At 45.2% G+C, this 20158-nt stretch overlaps 1 protein-coding gene across 1 annotated transcript in view; it reads left to right on the forward strand.

Moving 5' to 3' along the window:
- Positions 1–20158, forward strand: part of LOC142292300 (N-acetylated-alpha-linked acidic dipeptidase 2-like) — a 122568-nt gene that overhangs the window by 51503 nt on the left and 50907 nt on the right. The window contains exons 10-12 of the mRNA XM_075337571.1: positions 2212–2331; positions 8671–8753; positions 18584–18647. Coding sequence (XP_075193686.1) covers positions 2212–2331; positions 8671–8753; positions 18584–18647 — 267 coding nt within the window. The remainder of the gene's footprint in view (positions 1–2211; positions 2332–8670; positions 8754–18583; positions 18648–20158) is intronic.

Raw genomic sequence — 20158 nt, forward strand, 5'->3', positions numbered from 1 at the left:
CGTCCGCCTCAATAGCACATTCTTCGCTTATGGGAGGGAAGTTGATGTCCCTACACAGGAACGTGCCACTTTTCCAGACGGTCAAAGACCGTCTTCAGAGGAGTCCACTCTTCAACTCAGTGGTCTGGAGCTCTGGGCAGTGTATCTTGCACTGCAAGCCTTCCTGCAGTGGCTGGAATGCAAATAGATCCGAATTCAGTCGGACTATCCACAGCGGTGGCATACACCAACCACCAAGGCGGACTACGCAGTCGACAAGCCTCCCAAGAGGTCCGGCGGATTCTGCTATGGGTAGAAGACAGAGCATACACCATATCAGCTGTTCACATCCCGGGCGTACAACACTAGGAAGCAGACTTCCTCAGTCGCCAGGGCGTAGACGCAGGGGAATGGGCTCTGCACCCGTTTGTTTTCAAGAAATCTGTAGCCGCAGGATGAAGACGGACGTCGACGTCATGGCTTCTCGGCAACAACAAGGTCCCGATTTTCATGACGCGGTCTTACGATCAAAGAGCTCTGGCGACAGGCGCCTTGGCTCAGGATTGGTCACAGTTCCAGCTACCGATTGCTGCCACACCATCCTCGTCGCCCCAGACTGGCCGGGGAGGTCGTGGTACCGAGATCTGTGGCATCTCACCGTCGGTCGACCGTGAGCACGACGTCATTGCCACCATGAGACGGGCTAGCCAGCCGCGGTCTGCCAAGATCTACCACAACTCGTGGAAGATATTCTTATCTTAGTGTTCTGCTCAGGGAGTGTCTCCCTGGCCATCGGCATTGCCTACTTTGCCTTCCCTCCTGCAATCTGGTTGGGAAAGAGGTTGGTCGCTCGGCTCCCTTTAAGGGCAAGTCTCGGCACTATCCGTGTTCTTTTCAGAAGCGTCTAGCACGTCTTCCTAAGGTGCGCACGTTACTACAGGGGGTTTGTCATATTGTGCCCCCGTACAAGCGGCCGTTAGATCCATGGGATCTGAACAGGGTACTAGTTGCTCTCCAGAAGCCGCCTTTCGAGCCTCTGAGGGAAGTTTCCCTTTCGCGCCTGTCACAGAAAGTGGCCTTTCTGGTTGCGATCACGTCGCTTCGGCGAGTGTCTGAGCTGGCGGCTCTGTCATTCAAGGCTCTCTTCCTAGTATTCCACCAGGACAAGGTGGTGCTGCGCCCTATTCAGGAGTTTCTCCCTAAGGTTGTATCCGCGTTTCTTCTTAATCAGGATATATCCTTACCTTCCTTTTTGTTCTCATCCGGTTCTCCGGTATGAAAAGGATTTACAGTTGTTAGTTCTGGTGAGAGCACTCAGAATCTACATTTCCCTCACGGCGCCCCTGCGCTGCTCTGAGGCATTTTTTGCCCTTGTCGCTGGTACGCGCAAGGGGTCGCAGGTTTCTAAAGCCACCATGGCTCGATGGATCAAAGAACCAATTCTTGAAGACTACCGTTCTGCGGGGCTTCCGGTTCCTTCAGGGCTGAAGGCCCATTCTACCAGAGCTGTAGGTGCGTCCTGGGCATTACGACACCAGGCTACGGCTCAACAGGTGTGCCAGGCAGCTACCTGGTCGAGCCTGCACATTTTGCACCAAACATTATCAGGTGCATACCTATGCTTCGGCGGACGCCAGCCTAGGTAGAAGAGCCCTGCAGGCGGCAGTGGCTTCCCCATAGGGGAAGGCTGTCTTGCAGCTCTAACATGAGGTATTTCTTTACCCACCCAGGGACAGCTTTTGGACGTCCCAATCGTCTGGGTCTCCCAATAGAGCGCTGAAGAAGAAGGGAATTTTGTTACTTACCGTAAATTCCTTTTCTTCTAGCTCTTATTGGGAGACCCAGCACCCGCCCTGTTGTCCTTCGGGATTTTTTTGTTGTTTGCGGGTACACATGTTGTTCATGTGGAACGGTTTTTCAGTTCTCCGATGTTACTCGGAGTTAATTTGTTTAAACCAGTTATTGGCTTTCCTCCTTCTTGCTTTGGCACTAAAACTGGAGAACCCGTGATATCACGGGGGGGTATAGCCAGAAGGGGAGGGGCCTTGCACTTTTTAGTGTAGTGCTTTGTGTGGCCTCCGGAGGGCAGTAGCTATACCCCAATCGTCTGGGTCTCCCAATAAGAGCTAGAAGAAAAGGAATTTACGGTAAGTAACAAAATTCCCTTCTTCTAGGTTGCAGACCCCTTAAAACAAATAATCAGCCTTCATTATGATGTCGCTCCTTTTTCAGACCGGTACATCATTCTGGGCGGTCATCGGGATTCGTGGGTGTTTGGAGGAATTGATCCAACGACTGGGGCTGCCGTCCTCCAAGAAGTTGCGAGAAGCTTTGGTGCAAAAGTAAGAGAAGGTACAAAGGATAGTAAGGCGGTAATTACTCATTGGAAGCTGTTTTGGAGACCACGTAGAATAACTAGTGGAACCAAATGCAGAAAGTCACAGGATTTGGGGCCAGTTTCTTTCCTTATTGCATAACTTTTGCATTTGTAGCGCCCAGGGATATGGGGTACTCGGTCCCGGGCAAGGTATATCTTGAGAATGTCACTTTGGTGGCCGTTGCCCGGTTCCGTGCCCTGGGCCCTTTTTGTAATGGGGTGTATTTACAGGGGATTAGATTAGTGTTCATACGTGACGCCACTTGCGGTGTTGCGGCTAAATATATGTGGAACCACCACTGCAGAATGTCACTACTGGGGCTGGTGTTAATTGCCTACCATCCAGGCGGCAAGCAGGGCCGGGCCCCAGAGGATAGGGGATGTGACGGGCATCGGAAGAAGATAGTCCACACAGTGGTATACTGCAACTGGTTCTTTACTCACTGCTTGTTGGTGGTAACTGGTCACCCGAGGCCGGCTGGTTTCACCTTCAGGTCCCCTTCGTCCCAGTGCCAGTGTAGTAATCTGGTGCCTTCTTCCCCTGCACCTGTCTCTGGTTGGGGTGTCCCCGTGGCATAGAGCAACTGGGGGTCCCCGTTCTGTGGTTTTTCCACCTCTGTCCACCTGACGATAGAGTGAACCCTGTGGGGTTGGAATCTCTGGTCCTGTCCCCGGTTCTTCCTTTGCTACGGAGTCTCAGATTTTTAGGGTCAGCAAGATCCTTGATGGTCCCCTCGCTATGCAGGTGTTAACAGGTCGGCTTGGAGGTCTTTCCTGTCTTAGGGTCCTGTACCCCGTCGGTGCGTAGTTCCGGGAGTACTCCACTGGCATCTAAACTCCTGGGCACCAGGTTACTGTCAACCCCGTGTCAGTGCGTCTCCTCACGTCCACCTTCACTCCTCTCCTCTCTCCAACTACTCTGTACTCACTGTCCACAATCTGCCCCTCCCACCTGGTCAACTAGTGCACTGGACTGGCTCCACCTCTAGGTGGCCATCCGTTGGTCCGACCCAAGCGTTGCACCATTGTATGGGGGATTGTTGCAGAAAACTGGGATTACCTGGAGATTTTGTGTGTTACCGGCACTGGTCTTCCGGGGCCTTAGGGGGTAGGCCCAGCATCCTTGTGCAGATGCAGAACCTTGTAGCTCCCTGATGGCTTCAGGGGCTCTACAAATTCTCATTGTACGGTAAAGGCCAAACGTTTTGAGACTGACACAAATCTTGGTTTTCACAAAGTTTGCTACTTGACTTGTTCTAGTGACAATTTGCATTAGTTCTAGATGGATATGAGCAATCATTAAATGTATTCCAAAAAAAAATGTGAATTCATTCCTGGCCATAAAAATGACTTTAATAAAAAAAAAAAAAATATATAGGTTTCCATTGAATTTCAGCCCTGCCACAAAATGACCTGCTTACATCATTTCATCGATCTTCTCATTTGTTCAAGAGAAAGTGTTAACGAGGACAAGGCGGCTGATATAATTTAATCCGTATGACAGAGTGATAAGAATGGTTGCGATATGAAGGACTTGTGCTTGAAATCATTGCCGTCTTTTGTTAACAATGGTCATCTCCCAAAACATGTGCAGTCATCATTGCTTTGCATCAAAAGAGCTTTACAGGCAAGGACATTGATGTTTGTAAGATTGCCCCTAAATCAACCAGTTATCAAGAACTTCAAATAGAGAGGTTCGAATGTTGTGAAGAAGGCTTAAGGATTGCCAAATAAAGTCTAGCAAGTGCCAGGACCATCCTCTAAAGACGATTCAGCTAGGGGATCTGTTCAACAACATTGCAGAGCTTGCTCAGGAATGGCAGCAATCAGTTGTCAATGAGGCATAAGATTTTAAAGGTTGGCCTGGTGTCTGGAAAGGCATCAAAGAATCCACTTCTCTCCAAGAAAATATCAAGGGCAGGGTTTGGATTTGAGAGGACGGAGGTAAAGATATTTCAGACTGTTTTGGATATCTAGAATGATTGTCTTGAGAAGAAAAGTTGAATGCTACAATGAGTCCTCTGTCTGCCAGCAGTAAAGCCTCCTGAGATCAATCATGTGTGAGGGCTTTTCATCCATGGTAGGGGGTACACTCACAATTTTGCCTAAGAACATGACCATGAATAATGAATAGGATCTAAACCTCCTCCAAGAGCAACTTCTCCCAGCCATTCAGGAGCAATGTTTTTCCAGAACAATGAAGACCTTCCCGTATCTCAAGGCAAAAGTGATAACTAAGTGGCTCGGTGAACAAAACATTAACAATTTTGGGTTCATGTTTGGAAAACTTCGTTTGAGAAACTCAATCCTCAAAAAGCGGTAGAATAAACTCCAACCATAGAAATTGTGATAACCTCTAATCACTGGTCAAGAACGGGTCATCAGTCAGGATATGACCCAGAAGCCAATATCCAGCTACCAGGGAAAGGGCAGAAGATATCCAGCTACCGGGGAAAGGGCAAAAGATATCCAGCTACCGGGGAAAGGGCAGAAGATATCCAGCTACCGGGGAAAGGGCAGAAGATATCCAGTTACCGGGGAAAGGGCAGAAGATATCCAGCTCCCGGGGAAAGAGCAGAAGATATCCAGCTCCCGGGGAAAGGGCAGAAGATATCCAGCTACCGGGGAAAGGGCAGAAGATATCCAGCTCCCGGGGAAAGGGCAGAAGATATCCAGCTACCGGGGAAAGGGCAGAAGATATCCAGCTCCCGGGAAAAGGGCAGAAGATATCCAGCTCCTGGGGAAAGGGCAGAAGATAGCCAGCTCCCGGGGAAAGGGCAGAAGATATCCAGCTACCGGGGAAAGGGCAGAAGATATCCAGCTACCGGGGAAAGGGCAGAAGATAGCCAGCTCCCGGGGAAAGGGCAGAAGATAGCCAGCTACTGGGGAAAGGGAAGAAGATAGCCAGCTACTGGGGAAAGGGAAGAAGATAGCCAGCTACCGGGGAAAGGGCAGAAGATAGCCAGCTACCGGGAAAAGGGCAGAAGATAGCCAGCTACCGGGGAAAGGGCAGAAGATAGCCAGCTCCCGGGGAAAGGGCAGAAGATATCCAGCTACCGGGGAAAGGGCAGAAGATAGCCAGCTACCGGGGAAAGGGCAGAAGATAGCCAGCTACCGGGGAAAGGGCAGAAGATAGCCAGCTACCGGGGAAAGGGCAGAAGATAGCCAGCTACCGGGGAAAGGGCAGAAGATAGCCAGCTACCGGGGAAAGGGCAGAAGATAGCCAGCTACCGGGGAAAGGGCAGAAGATAGCCAGCTACCGGGGAAAGGGCAGAAGATGGCCAGCTACCGGGGAAAGGGCAGAAGATGGCCAGCTCCCGGGGAAAGGGCAGAAGATGGCCAGCTCCCGGGGAAAGGGCAGAAGATATCCAGCTACCGGGGAAAGGGCAGAAGATAGCCAGCTACCGGGGAAAGGGCAGAAGATAGCCAGCTACCGGGGAAAGGGCAGAAGATAGCCAGCTACCGGGGAAAGGGCAGAAGTCCGGAGAAATAAGGGTCAGTGCTGAAAATGTTCAGTATTTACAGAAAATTCATGTATTTGTCAATGCAAGTGTAAAATCTTGTGAAATGTTTTTATTTGTACTTTAGTGACCATCAGACTAAAGCAGCAAATGTGTGAAATCCGAAATTTGTGTCTGTCTCAAAACTTTTAGCCACAACTGTATATATGGGACACTGCAGCGAGCTCCTCTGAAGGCACACCGGTCACTTTAAACTATCTCCTCCTTAGGCTGGACTCGCACGAACGTTTTAAAAAACGGTCCCATTCTCGTCCAGGAGAGAAGGACGATTTTTTTCTCAGTTTGCTCTGTTTGCTGTCCGTGTGCTCTCCGTATGTAATCCGTTTTTTTTCTCAGCAGATTAGTCATTTACATCATGTACGGGAGCATATAGAGGGTTCTCTGCTACATGATAGGATTGTATCTATAAAAACGGACGTCACGGGGATGGTCCGTGTGCTGTCCGTGTGACATCCATTTTTTTTCTCGCACCCATTGACTTATATTGACGAGTCTCGGCTGTTTTCTGGATACAATCGCAGCATGTTGCGACTTTTCTCGCATCCATCTTCTGGAGGCCAGAAAACCTGACCAACTGCTCTCCCTCATTTACTAACATTGGTCTGAGTCTGTTTTTACGCTCGTGTGAGCGTAACGTTAGGCTTAGTGCGCACACTGCATTTTTGTGACTTCACCGAAATACGCAACCTCTGGCAGAAAAACACACTGTGCCAGAAAATGCATCCACAAAGCGCATACATTTTTTGCACTTTTTTGTGCGTTTTTTTTTGCACATTTTGTCCCATGCATTATTTGGTAAATAGTGATGGGTGGACTCACAGATACCCGGGGTCAGTGCATCTAATTGGGTTTAAAAAATAAAAACGGTTCTGACCCGGAATTGATCCCGGGTATCTGGCTGGAGCCAGTACCCATATAAGTCTGTGTAGACCAGAATCTGTTGTTTAAAAATGGTGGTATAAGGGATAAGGGGATGGGAGCAGGTGCATTATACTTACCGAGTCTTCAGCGCGCTGTAACTGCTCCTGTGGCCACTCGTATTACTTCCAGGGCCGCTCATTAGCTTCATGCATATGCACTGCTTTCCCTACCCACCGGCGTCTGTGATTGGTTGCCGTCAGACAGCGCCCCCACACTGAGTGACAGCGTGTCTGACTGCTTCCAATCACAAGCGCTGTGTGTATATCTATCATGGTATAAAGTAATGGTGGTCTTATAGAAGCAGCTGTGAGCTGCAATTAACCCCTTATTACCCTGTTTCCCATTCTACCACCATTTTTAACCACCAGATTCTGGCCCCCATAGAGTTATATGGGGACTGGCATCCAGCCAGATACCCAGGATCAATTTCGGGCCGGAACCAGTTTTTATTTTTAACCCGGTTAGGCCCGCCGATCCCAGGTATGAGCGAGTCCGCCCATCACTAAACCAATGGTCAGAAACATAGAAAGAGTTGACATGCTGCTTCTTTTTTCTGCACCCAAAACTGCAAGGAAAAAAGAAGCGACGTGCGCACAGCACTTTAGAATTCTCAGACTTTGCTGGGGAAGGAAAGACATACAGTTTTGGGCAAGAAACTGCGCAAAAAAATGCAGCGTGCGCACAAGGCCTTAAGATGATTTTTGTGGCGTGAACTTTCAGCTTTATCTTGTTTATAAATCAGCTTGATTGTTTTCTTATAGAAATTTTATTCTTCCTGCGCAGTAAACACCATAAAGCAAAATAAAAAAAAAAAATCTAACTTACTCCAAATATGCAATAATCAATTATCACTGCTAAAAGGAAGGGTTGCTTATTGCTACCATACCCAAACCCGATTTACCAGATTCGACAGCTGATGAGACAAGAACAACCTCCAGTATATCAGTCCCTGCAGCACAATACTAGTGCCAATTCCATCATGGAGAGGCACTGTGACGTCCCGCTATCACCATACTGAATGGTCAAAGAATAATAATATTAGATCAGTCAACAGCAGCCTGTTGATGGTTTATATATATATATATATATATATATATATATATATATATATATATATATATATATATATATATATATATATATATATATATATATATATATATTTATATTTATAAATTTATATATATATATATTTATATATTTATATATATATATATATTTATATATATATATATATTTATATATATATATATATATATATATATAATATTTTTTTATATATTTATATATATATAATATGTATTAACATATATATATATATATATATATATGTATTAATATATATATATATAATATGTATTAAAAAAAAATAAAAAAAAATATATATATATATATATATATATATATATATATATATATTAATACATATTATATATATATATTATTTTTTTGCACAAAGGAAAAGAAAACAAAATTTGCAAAACCCCAGAAAGCGTTTTACTTTAATCTAGAGTCTCATAGCCCGGATCAAGAAGGAAGGGTTTTCTTGATATTACATTTGACAGGTTGTTGTATTTTGCCTGTTGTCCATAAGTGACGCGTTGCGCTGAGTCATGTTTGTGTGATAGTATAAATATCATTAGTCTTTCATTTTTTAATTACCTGTAGATGTATAATAAACACTCGTTAGGACTCGGAGCGTTTCCTTCTCTTAGGCCAGTTTGAGATGGGTGTATTTTGGGCACAGATTTCACTGTTGAGTGGTAGATTTAGGTGGCATCATATTGGGGCACATAGCCAATGTTTTGGAAGGCTCGTTACCCTTTTTTTGTGATACACATGTAACTAGTAACACTCCTATTGCTATTGCAGGCTGGCGACCCAGAAGAACTATCATCTTTGCTAGCTGGGATGCAGAAGAGTTTGGGCTGTTGGGATCAACTGAATGGGCTGAGGTGAGAGAGGTCAATCTCTAGAACCAAAAAGTTTACCTCCGAAGAGAGGGGTTTACTATAGGGCAGGGGACAATTAATTATCCCAAGGGGCCATGTGAATTACAGTCCCCCATGCACTATAATGTCCCCACACAAACTACTCTAACACGGCCCCAGCCCCTCCATACAGTATAATGTCCCCACATAGCCCCCCAATGCAGTATGATGTCCCCACACATCCCTCCACACAGAATTACATTCCTACAAAGCCCCTCTTGCAGTGTGACATACACACATAGTATATTGTCCCTAAACAGCCCCCACACAATAGGATTACCCCACATAGCCTCTCAGACAGTACGATGTCCCTACACAACCTCCCCATGCAGTTTGATGTCCTCGCACAGCCCCCCATGCAGTAAGATGTTCCAATACAGCCCCCACCCCATGTAGAATGATGTCCCTACACTATTTATACCCCCATCTGAGAGTCCAGAAAAGTACAATCTGCTGCCAGTCAGAGCTTTCATATTCCCCAAATTCAAAGCGTCATCAGCAACCAAGTGCATCTATATATATATACTAGCTGTACTACCCGGCTTCATCCGGGTTAATAACTGTTGTTAACAAAATAGAATATATTAACAAAAATGGATTCTGCACACAAAAACCACAAAACAAATAGATAGAAATGTAATTATAAAAAAAACAAAAACTAAGCTAATAGAAGCATTTCACAACATATATTTCAACACCACAGATATTCCACCCAGATTTAACTAAATTGGCCAAGTAATGTGCTCCGTCTGTCTCTTTCCCGGTCTGTCTCTTTCCCGGTCTGTCTCTTTCCCGGTCTGTCTCTTTCCCGGTCTGTCTCTTTCCCGGTCTGTCTCTTTCCCGGTCTGTCTCTTTCCCGGTCTGTCTCTTTCCCGGTCTGTCTCTTTCCCGGTCTGTCTCTTTCCCCGTCTCCCCACCGACCTCTTATTACCTCACATATAAGCTTCTTATACTATGAATGTCTTTTGTTCCTATAACAACCAATCACAGCTCCTACTAATAACCTGTAGTTCCAGGCTCCATTTACTTTAATGGAGGCATGTTTTTTGGAGTTGGAGAGTAACTGTAAAGCGCGGGGTTACAGTTTCCTGTCAAAACATAGTCTACGACGTTCCCTGGGTCACATGAGGTGTCTGTGCAAAATTTTGTGATTGTAAATGCGACGGTGCGGATACACTTTTCATTTCACTTTCTCCCCATTATGTAGCTAAGGGCAAAATTGATTGGTAAATTGGAACGCGCGGGGTTAAAATTTCACACACACACACACACACACACACACACACACACACACACACACACACACACACACACACACATACACACATATATATATATACACACATACATATAAATACACACACACACACACACACACATACATATACACACACACACACACACATACATATACACACACACACACACACACACACACACACACATACATATACACACACACACACACACATACATATACACACACACACACACACACACATACATATACACACACACACACACTCAGCTTTATATATTAGAGATATATATATATATATATAACTAGGATCACACATCCCACTTGTTTCTCGGATGTTAATGGCTCCAAGACTGGAAAAACTGGAATGGGCGGTGTGGATGTGGCGGGGAGCCATACGGCAGTGGGCGTCTTTCGACATTTGTTATTATGGAACCATTGAGAAAAAAAACCTCCCTGACATTTATATTCTACAGAACCGCTTTCATTTCTTGTGTTTGCATCTAATTAAACAGAGGCCCTGGGTAAAGTTATGAAATTATGGAGGTGATTTATAAAACGGACTTTATTGCCAATGGCAACCAATCACAGCTCAGCTTTCATTTCATATTCTGCTCTTCAGCAATGAAACCAGCGCTGTGATTGGTTGCTATGGACAACAAGGAATCTAAATGTCCAACTTTGTTATCCCTAGTTACTAGGCCTGAGGGGGCGAAGCATAACGTAGAGGGTCAATCCATTGATAATGGCAGCCATATTTGTACACTATCGCTTTATGTTCCTGAGCCCACTCCGTACAACAGTGCCGCTTTTATTATATAGCCAGCAGCAGGGTATAAAATGGCAGCTATCCCTTCTGACGGCCATTGAACGTGTGTGCCGATTGGTTGCCATAGCAGCCACGAGAATAACTATATCGCCTGCCTCAGCAAATGTCTGTTTATTGGCTTATTTTCCATGCTTTACACTACAGCTCTGCCTGTAATGGTTTAGCTACTGTGTAAACACAAGCCCAGCACATCCCGTCCTGAGAGCTGATTTCCATCGCAGTTAGGATACAATGGTTATAAACATACTGCGTCTCATAGCCTCAGGGAAAGAAGCCTTACTAGGCCGAGATCCCGGAGAACAAATAGGATTTACGTTTTTCTGGATTGGCTGGAAGAGGATTTTCCCAAGACATGTATCATTTATTTTTTTTTACCACACACAGCATTACGGCACTGAGCTTGGCCTGCAATATAGTTGCCATGGTGATAAACTGGGCAAGCAAGAATATTCTGTGAAAACCTCATGCTTAATGACAAAATTAGTCAAACGGATGCAAGAGGGACTAATCGTGGCCACAGGATATGTCACAAATGTTTTACAGGTGGGAAGTGTAACCTCTTGGACTCTCAGCTCAAAGAAATTGCCTTGTCCAGAATAAGAAAAGAAAATGTCTGCCTTTGTAAGGGGGTGGCCGAAAGTAGTCGCACATCTTCAATGCTCCCCAGCAGCCGTAGATCGTCACCATCTACCTTTGAATCAGAACCACCAGGAACTTGGAGTGTGTTTCCTTGTGGAAAGAATAAGATGGGAATGCCTGGTCCGGTGACAACTGTGGCGCAGTTATAAAAGGCTGAGTCAGCAGCAAGGAGGCAGAGTTGGCACCACAACTACCAGGGAAGTGGCGAAGTACACAGAGCAGGCCTGTGTCGCCTGTGGTGGAAGCAAAGACCTGAGACATACCATCGCCAGAGGAACCTAAAGACTGAACACTGAATACGTTGCCAGAGGAACCCGAAGACCAAATACATCAACAGGGGAACCCAAAGACTGAACACCGAATACGTTGCCAGAGGAACCCGAAGACCAAATACATCAACAGGGGAACCGAAAGACTGAACACCGAATACATTGCCAGAGGAACCAGACGACCAAATGCCATCACCTGACTAACCCGAAGACCGAACACGGAATAAGTCGGTAGAGGAGCCTGAAGACCAAATACTGTCACCAGAGGAACTCAAATAGTGAATTCTATCAACAGAGGTACCCGAAGACCAAATACCATCATTAGAGTAACCTGAAGACCAAACACTGAATACCATCTCCAGAGGAACCGAAAACAGAACACGAAATAACGTCATCAGACTAACCTGAAGACCAAATACGGAATAAGTCGGCAGAGGAACCTGAAGACCGAATACCGTCACCAGAGGAACTCAAATACTGAAATCTATCAACAGAGGTACCCGAAGACTAAATACCCTCACTAGAGTAACCTGAAGACCGAATACCATCAACGGAGGAACCTAAACACTGAAATCCATCAAGAGAGGAACCAAAGACCAAACGCCGAATACCATTATCAGTGGAGTTCCAGACTATAAGGTCAAGCACCAGAACCAGAACATCAAGCATTGTGGTCAAGTATCAAAGATGGGACGTCGAGGACCAGAGAATGAATATTTGCTCCAGTGCAGCGTCCAAGTGAGTTGGGCCGTTACCTGCCGCCTTGACATAGGGTACTAAGATACAGTAACAAATTACTAGAGTCAGACTGTTGATGTAGCGTATCACATCGCAATTTTGCCAAGCTTGGTGTACCATTAATATAAATAGACTAATTTAGAGTTTGTTTACTGGTTTAATTGTATACCATGACTACAAGTACGGCAACATTGCCGTTTCCTTGACAGAAGAACTGAGATTGGATTATTATTAAGGGAATTTGTTCTACAAGGTTTTCAGTGACTGTGAATATTGCCAACTGTGATCTGATTTGTTTTGCCTGGAATTTCTGTACCACCTTTCGCATACCCATTCTCTTCCCATCTCCCTGTTCCCACGTAATAAAAACCTGTGAAGTTACCACTCAGTCACCTTTGTTGCTTGTTGCTTTCTTGGCACCTGATTACATTTGGCAACATACCAATGCAGAAATGACAGACCAGTTACTAATCGAAACCAAAAGGGTGAATATTTCTCTGGGGCTATGCTTACCAACTTGCCAAGGATTATGAGGGACAACCTGCTGTTGTGGGACTGGGTTGAATAACTGAAAATCATTCTACATGTGCATCTGTTGACTCCTGCCTTACAGGCGGACATAACCCTGTTGACCCTTGACAGAGAGGTCTGCCAGACAGTTGTGTTTTGAGAACCGTAAGACCATGGTACTGTGGATAAAGTCATTAAGGCTTTAGAAGATCTGCAAGGATATCCTTAAGAAGATCGAGGAAGAATATCAGGGACTTGGATCATTGGATGAAGTATTACAAGATCAGTTGATTGCCGGTTTGAGTGACCCCTACCTTAGACAGGCTCTGAAGGAATGCCTTAGGTACAACTCTAGCATGAGCTTTCTAGATGTTGGTGCTGAAGCCATTGTCCGAGAAGGGTAGTGTGAGTCCTGACTGGTGTGATTTAGAGCAATGGAGTAAGTGCTTCTGAGCTACCTAGCATGGAACCAGACTGAGTTTGAAGTTGAAGCAAGAAATTTGAGAAATAAGAGGGTAGTTGCATGGTGTCTGGAGAATCTCTGCCATTACTGCTGAGCCAAATGTCACTACTCAATAAGAAGAGAGAACAGATCTAGAGACCAGCAGTATTGGCTGCTTTGTAGACCCTAGGAGTGTAGAATTGAATGTTGAACCTTCGGGAGAAGAGGGCAAATCCCCAGGAATTGCCCAAACTGAGGAAAAAAAGAAGGGTTGGTCGTTAAATGAATGCATCCCTCGGTCGAGGAACATACCATGGGGCTTGACACTTTTGGAAGGGTGGATGAAGACTCTGAAGATATAGTTTCTGATTGACCCATGACATGGGCCGAATTTAATTGATCGAGAATCTGGTGTTTGGATACGGCTTCACATGTAACCACCATGCCTGAAGAATCCATTTTGCAGAAGTTGCTCATTCCAGAAAGGATTCGACCATACGGCTGATGGCTGCTAAAGATTTACCTGTCTGCATCGCAGGGGTGGTGTGGATGAATATGTGTCTGCAGGAAGAATGTTAAATGGAAAGGGATCATGCTAATGAGCGGATTCGGCATAAGGTGGATCCATTGTGACTCTTGAAATAAACTTTTTGAGAGCGGTGGGACAGTTCCTGACAGATGGACGATGAGGGCGTGGTTGGTTCCAAGCAGCATAACAATACTTTACGTAGAGAAACATTCCAGCAGCTTATCTGGTTTAACCAGATCCAAGTGTTACCTGCTGCCTCCAAATCTCTAGGAAAAGAGGTGGTGTTCCCCCAATTCCACTTTAACGCTCCCCCTGGGATAAACCGTGCTCAAGATGTTGACCCGAGCCTGGGTGCAATTGGAAGAAGTGGAGGTGCAGTTGGAGCCCCCAAAAGAAGAAGCGATACCGGGACTCTTGGTTGCCCACATGCTGGACACTGTGCGTCAGAGACAAGTTCTGGTGAGGTGTCTGAACAGCAGTGGACACCTAAAAAATCCCTTTAAAATAAAGTGGAGCAGATGGAAGCAAATCTGACTGGGTTCTCTTCCTCAACAAGTGACAGCGATGGAAGGGCTTCTGAGACGGTACCAGGAGGGTTTTGCCTGCCTTGATGACAATTTCAGCTGCACCAGGGCTATCCAACACAAAACCTAAATGTGGAATACCGCCCCATACAAGAAAGGTACTGACAAATCCCATCTAAAATGTTCTAAGAAGTGAAAGACCTACTGTCATACATGCTGTGGAATGAGGTGATACAGGAGAGTCAGAGTCCCTGGGGTATCTCTCCAGCGAAGGGGTGTATCTGTTAAATAGTTATATATCTATATCTATATCTATATATATATATATATATATATATATATATATATATTTTTTTTTTATTTTTTTTATGAAAATTTTTTATTCTTGACAAAAAGCTCACATTGTAACGGGTTTTTTTTTCTCTAACACAGCTCAGTGCAGATTACCAATGTATATTTTGAGTTTCTTGCTTGAAATACACCTGTCTTGAAATCACTCAACATGTCATGTTAATGACTTTATTGCTACCAAGAACACTCAAATAGCCTCAGAGGTCAAAGAAGGGAATTGTAGGTCATCCTAAAACTGTATTAATATGGAAACCAGTAACATGTATTGGTAACCAAAAATATGACTAGTTACATCAGCTAAGCATAACTACGTCTTACACTACCCAGATAGCCATAGATGGACACAAGTTAAACATTACGTCTTCAACTACCGTGATCACCATGTATGTAAGAAACTTACCGTAATTTTCATTTTATAAGACGCACCGGATTAAAAGATGCACCCCAAATTTAGGGAGAAAAAATGTAAAAAAAATTTGAGGTCCGTCTCACAATCTGATGGTCTCTTACCGGTGGAGCGGGGATCACAGGAGGCAGGGGCTGTGCTGGAGTATGGCGATGCTGCGGGCGGTGCAGAGGGGGGCCCAGATGCTCACTGCGGGCAGCAGTGCTGTGCTGCGGCGCTGCTCTGTACGAGGACTGCTCTGTGCGGCGTGGCTCTGCTCTGCTCTGTGCCGGGGTTGTGCGAGGCTGCTGTGTATTGGGGCTGCTCTGTGCCGGGGTTGTGCGAGGCTGTTGTGTATTGGGGCTGCTCTGTGCCGGGGTTGTGCGAGGCTGTTGTGTATTGGGGCTGCTCTGTGCGGCAAGCAGTGAGGCACAAGCCATACTGAAGATGTCGATGGTGTGGGCTTCAAAGAAATGGGGGACGGAGTCGGTGCATGCACAGATGAGAGCTTGAGCCGAGAGCTCTATCTGCGCATGCCCCGACTCCAGCCTCCATTATTTGAAGCCCTCACAGCTGACATCTTCACAATGTCCCGTGCCTCACCACCCGCTGCACAGAGTCACGCCGCACAGCCCCGGCACATAGCAGCGCCACCCGCCGCACAGCATTGCCCATACCTTCTGTGACCCCTCTTCACCAAACTCCCGGCAAGCTACATTCAGATTTTAAGACTCACCCCTTATTTTCCTCCCAAATTTTTGGGAGGAAAAGTGTGTCTTACAATCCGAAAAATGCGGTATACATTTCATACTACTCAGTAGAAAATTAAGTATTTAAGACAGCTAGAGGTAGATAGGAGGAAAAATCTTCAAAGACTCTCCAAGGATCCTCCTGAGACTGAAACCACCAAGGATTCCTTCCACTGCTTTAAACTTTCATGGAACAAGCTATGTAAGTTGCAGTAGACTCTTTGACTATATATATTTTTATCTTTCACTAACAAACATTATTTTCCTGTGCAAAGAACTATTTCATTTTTCATTATTTTTGCCATATGAATAAATCCATTTGTTTTATCTTCAAGTTTTTTTCCTTCCTAATCCTCATAGTAGAACTTTCCTTCATAAATACGAAAGGCTATGTTTAACAGTATCCCACAAAGGAGAAGGTAAGTGGTGTACGAAAATGGCCTGCACCTACAACATTGAGAGAGTTGAGTGCTTTTCTGGGCCTGTCCGGACACTACCGCTGGTATATTAAGGACTTTGCCAAGACCACAGGCCTATTGCATGAACTGCTTAGGAGGAACATCCGGAGGTGCCAAGGGCCGATCCATTGAGTGGTGCCCATGGATCCCACTGACTGATGCTCCCATCTTGGCATTTGTGGACTTTTCTCAGACCTTTGTCCTGTATACGGATGGAAGCTTCTGCGGTCTGGAGGCATTATTGGCCCAGGTGCAGGAGGGATGAGAGCCAGTGATTGCCTACGCTAGCCAGTCTCTATGGGAATCTGAAAAGAACCCCAATAACTACAGCTCCTTCAAGTTTGAATTGTTAGCCCTGGTGTGGGCCAAGACAGAGAAGTTCGCCGAGTTCATGTCGGGATCGGAAGACCATGTGTAGGCCGATAACCATCTCCTCACACATCTGGGGAATGCAAATCTGGGGACGCTGGAACAGTTTTGGGTTGCCAGGATGTCCAAATATCTGTACAGAATCCTACAGATTGAAGGTTGAAAATACCCATGCCGATGCCCTATCCAGAGTAACCCTAGAGCGACTAATTCATGATGTGGATAAAGAGCTGGAGGGAGATGAGATTCTGGACTTCAAACCCTTCACCACAGCCTTAGTGGCTTCTCAAAAGTCAGAAGAAGAACCCTCAATCTACAAGAGTACTGGGGCATCCCAGAGGCTAATGGTTACATTTACAGCAGTCTAACCCCCAAACTGGGGGAGCTATGAAAATGGGTGATCTTCCTTCAGAAGCCTACCAGAATAGATGGTAACCTTATCAAACAGTGCCCTACATATATTGTGGTAGAGTCTCTACATGAAGAATTGCTTGTTATACCGAAGAATTCAGCTGCCCAAGGAATTCTGGACCACGTGGCAGGTGGTGATACCAGAAGGGATGCACTCTAACCAAGGGATTTGCTTTCAGGGGAAAGTCATGGAAAAATTACATTGGCTTTATGGTATTGATAAGTCTCTAACAACACCTTACCATCTTCAAGGTAATTGGGCCTGTGAGCATATTAATAGGATGCTGCCGCAAATTTTCTGAACCTGAGAGGAAGACCGGAAAATGAGGTGGCCCAAATTTGTCTCGGAACTAGTGAGGGCGTTCAACAATAGAGTCCACAGCACCCCCGGATATACCCCCTATATATTGCGGCCAAGAAATCACAAAATTAGAACTTGACCCTGAAGATGATTGCATGAGGGACAACGTTATTACCTGGGTGTGAGAATATCAACAAAGACTACAAACGTTGAGAAGGTTGGTGGAACAAAAACTTCAGGAGATGAATCATCCAGAGGTAACGCCAGTGCAATAGGTGCCCCTTCAGCTAGGAGATGGTGGTCTGAGCTAAAGGCCCCAAGAAAAAGTTGGGCTATCGATGGGAGGTGACTTCCCACAGCATTACAAGAAGAGTCCCCCCGACAACCCAATATATGAAGTCTGTCTTGAGGGTATAGGAAGAAACCCTAGTCGGGTTCTGCATCGTTGCATGCTCCGTCCCTGTGTGTGAGGGAGAAAACCACCTGTATCCCTGAAGGAACAGAGGGATATCACAACTAAAAGGGCTGAAGGTGAGGAGGATGAATGGTTTGTGGTACCCTCTGAACCTCAAGAAATGGAGCCTTTGTCTACAGCTGAGCCTTTTTTGGCGTGTTTCATTCCTGGCACCTGTTTACACCTTTTCTTTACTATACTTGCATTTTTTCCCCCCATTGACCAAGTCGTATGAAAGCTTGTTCTTTGTCACAGGACAAGTTGTCGCTTCGAATTACACAATTCACTTTACCAAGTAAAGTTGCAACCACTGCTGCTGAAAGGGATTACCTGTGCAATCTATCTGGGGAAATGGCAGCGATCCGAGCTAGCTCTGGTCACTGCTATTCTTACTAAATGTCAGCTGTATAACGCTCTTGTGACTAGAATATCCTCATTTATTTAGCACCTTTACTATCAAACTTGATTCTTAGCCAAACCTTACAATGGGGAGAGGCTGCAGGGAAATGGTGAGTGGGAGAAACTGGACCCCTTAATTGACCATATACTAATTATTTGTTTTTCATGTTTATCTGCAGGAAAATGCAAAAATCCTCCAGGAACGAGGCGTGGCTTATATAAATTCAGATTCTTCAATTGAAGGTAATTGCTCTATACGTATTGCTCTTCATACGCCCCTACAGTCATGGCTAAAGGGTTGGAAATTGACACAAATGTAATATTTCGCAACGTTTTGTGCTCCGGAGTTTTTAAAATGTGTAGTCGGATGTTTTGTATGGTTACTGAAGTACAATTTCATAAGTTTTTATACTTTTATTGACAAATAGATAATTTATTTAAAGACTCATCACAGCTTCCACTCCAGAATTCTGTCGGAAAAGCTTGGAACAGTCAAAAAGTGTAGGCAGAACGCCAACATTTTGTGACTTTTGGGGCTTTCACCCCAGTTTCTCCCAGCTCTGATAAAATGGCAGCATTGGGGCGGGATGCAAGCACGGCAGGGGAGGGACACTACATCTTGTCTGGTTCATGAAGAACTGTGTGTTCCATACTCCAGTACCTGTGGTGCATGCCACTCATCAGACCCTCCAGATTCACGAAGAGGCGTGCGAGTCTTCGTGAATCAGGAGCGTAGGACTCCAGCACACCAAGTCACCAATTCCAGTCTTGATGAATTGGGCCTTTAATATTTACAGGACTAACCCTCATTTCTCCAGACTTCTGCTCTTTGTCCTGGCAGCTGGATGTCCGCTTTTGGGCCAAATCGTGACCGATGGCCCATTCTTATCTCATCTGTGCTTGGCGCTTATCACCATTTCTGTGGTCTTGTTTGTTGTCCCGCGTTTTGAGGATTGAACATAGCTTCTCAGTGGGATCAAGATCTTTGGAGGTTTCTGGCCATGAACCCAATATGTCAATGTTTTGTTCACTGAGCCACTTGGTGATCACTTGGTCTCCTTCATGTTGGAAAAAGCATCATCACTAACTTGGGAGAAGTAGGTCTTGGTGAATGTTTAGATCCCATTCTTTATTCATGGCCGTGTTAATGGTCAAAATTGTGAATAAAGCCCCTCCATGATTGAAATGCCCCCACGCATTAATAGTCTGAGGACTCTTGATTGTGATCACAGTCTCTTGACAACTGTTCCAGATGTCTCAAACAGTCAAAAGAGGGCTTCATCAGACAAAATAACTTTACCATCATCTTCTAATGTCAGTTTGTCATTGGGTTTTTTCTGTGAGAGAATTGGCTTTTTGGCTGCCCTTCTTGAAGATTTTTTGTCATTCTGCATGCATACACAATTACACCTGCCTGCTGCTATTTTTGGGCAAGCTCTGTACTTGTATCGAATCAATGCTGTAGCTGAATACTCTTTAGAAGACAGCCCTGGAACTTGCTGGCACTTTTTGGGGCACTTTGCAGCAGTTTATGTAGCAATTGAATCTCTCTTTGAAGTTCCCGATTAACCGATAAATGGTTGATTTAGGGGCAATCTTACAAGCAGCAATGTTCTTTCTTGTAAAGCTCTTTTTTGTTGCAAAGCAATGATGAGTGCATGTATTTAGTTTTTTTTTCTGTAGGGGGTATCCCTGGTTAATAAAGAAGACAATGATTTCAAGCAACGGACCCTTTTAAAACAACCAGTTTGCTC

Source organism: Anomaloglossus baeobatrachus, chromosome 2 (genome assembly GCF_048569485.1).
Source record: "Anomaloglossus baeobatrachus isolate aAnoBae1 chromosome 2, aAnoBae1.hap1, whole genome shotgun sequence".
NCBI lineage: Eukaryota > Metazoa > Chordata > Amphibia > Anura > Aromobatidae > Anomaloglossus > Anomaloglossus baeobatrachus.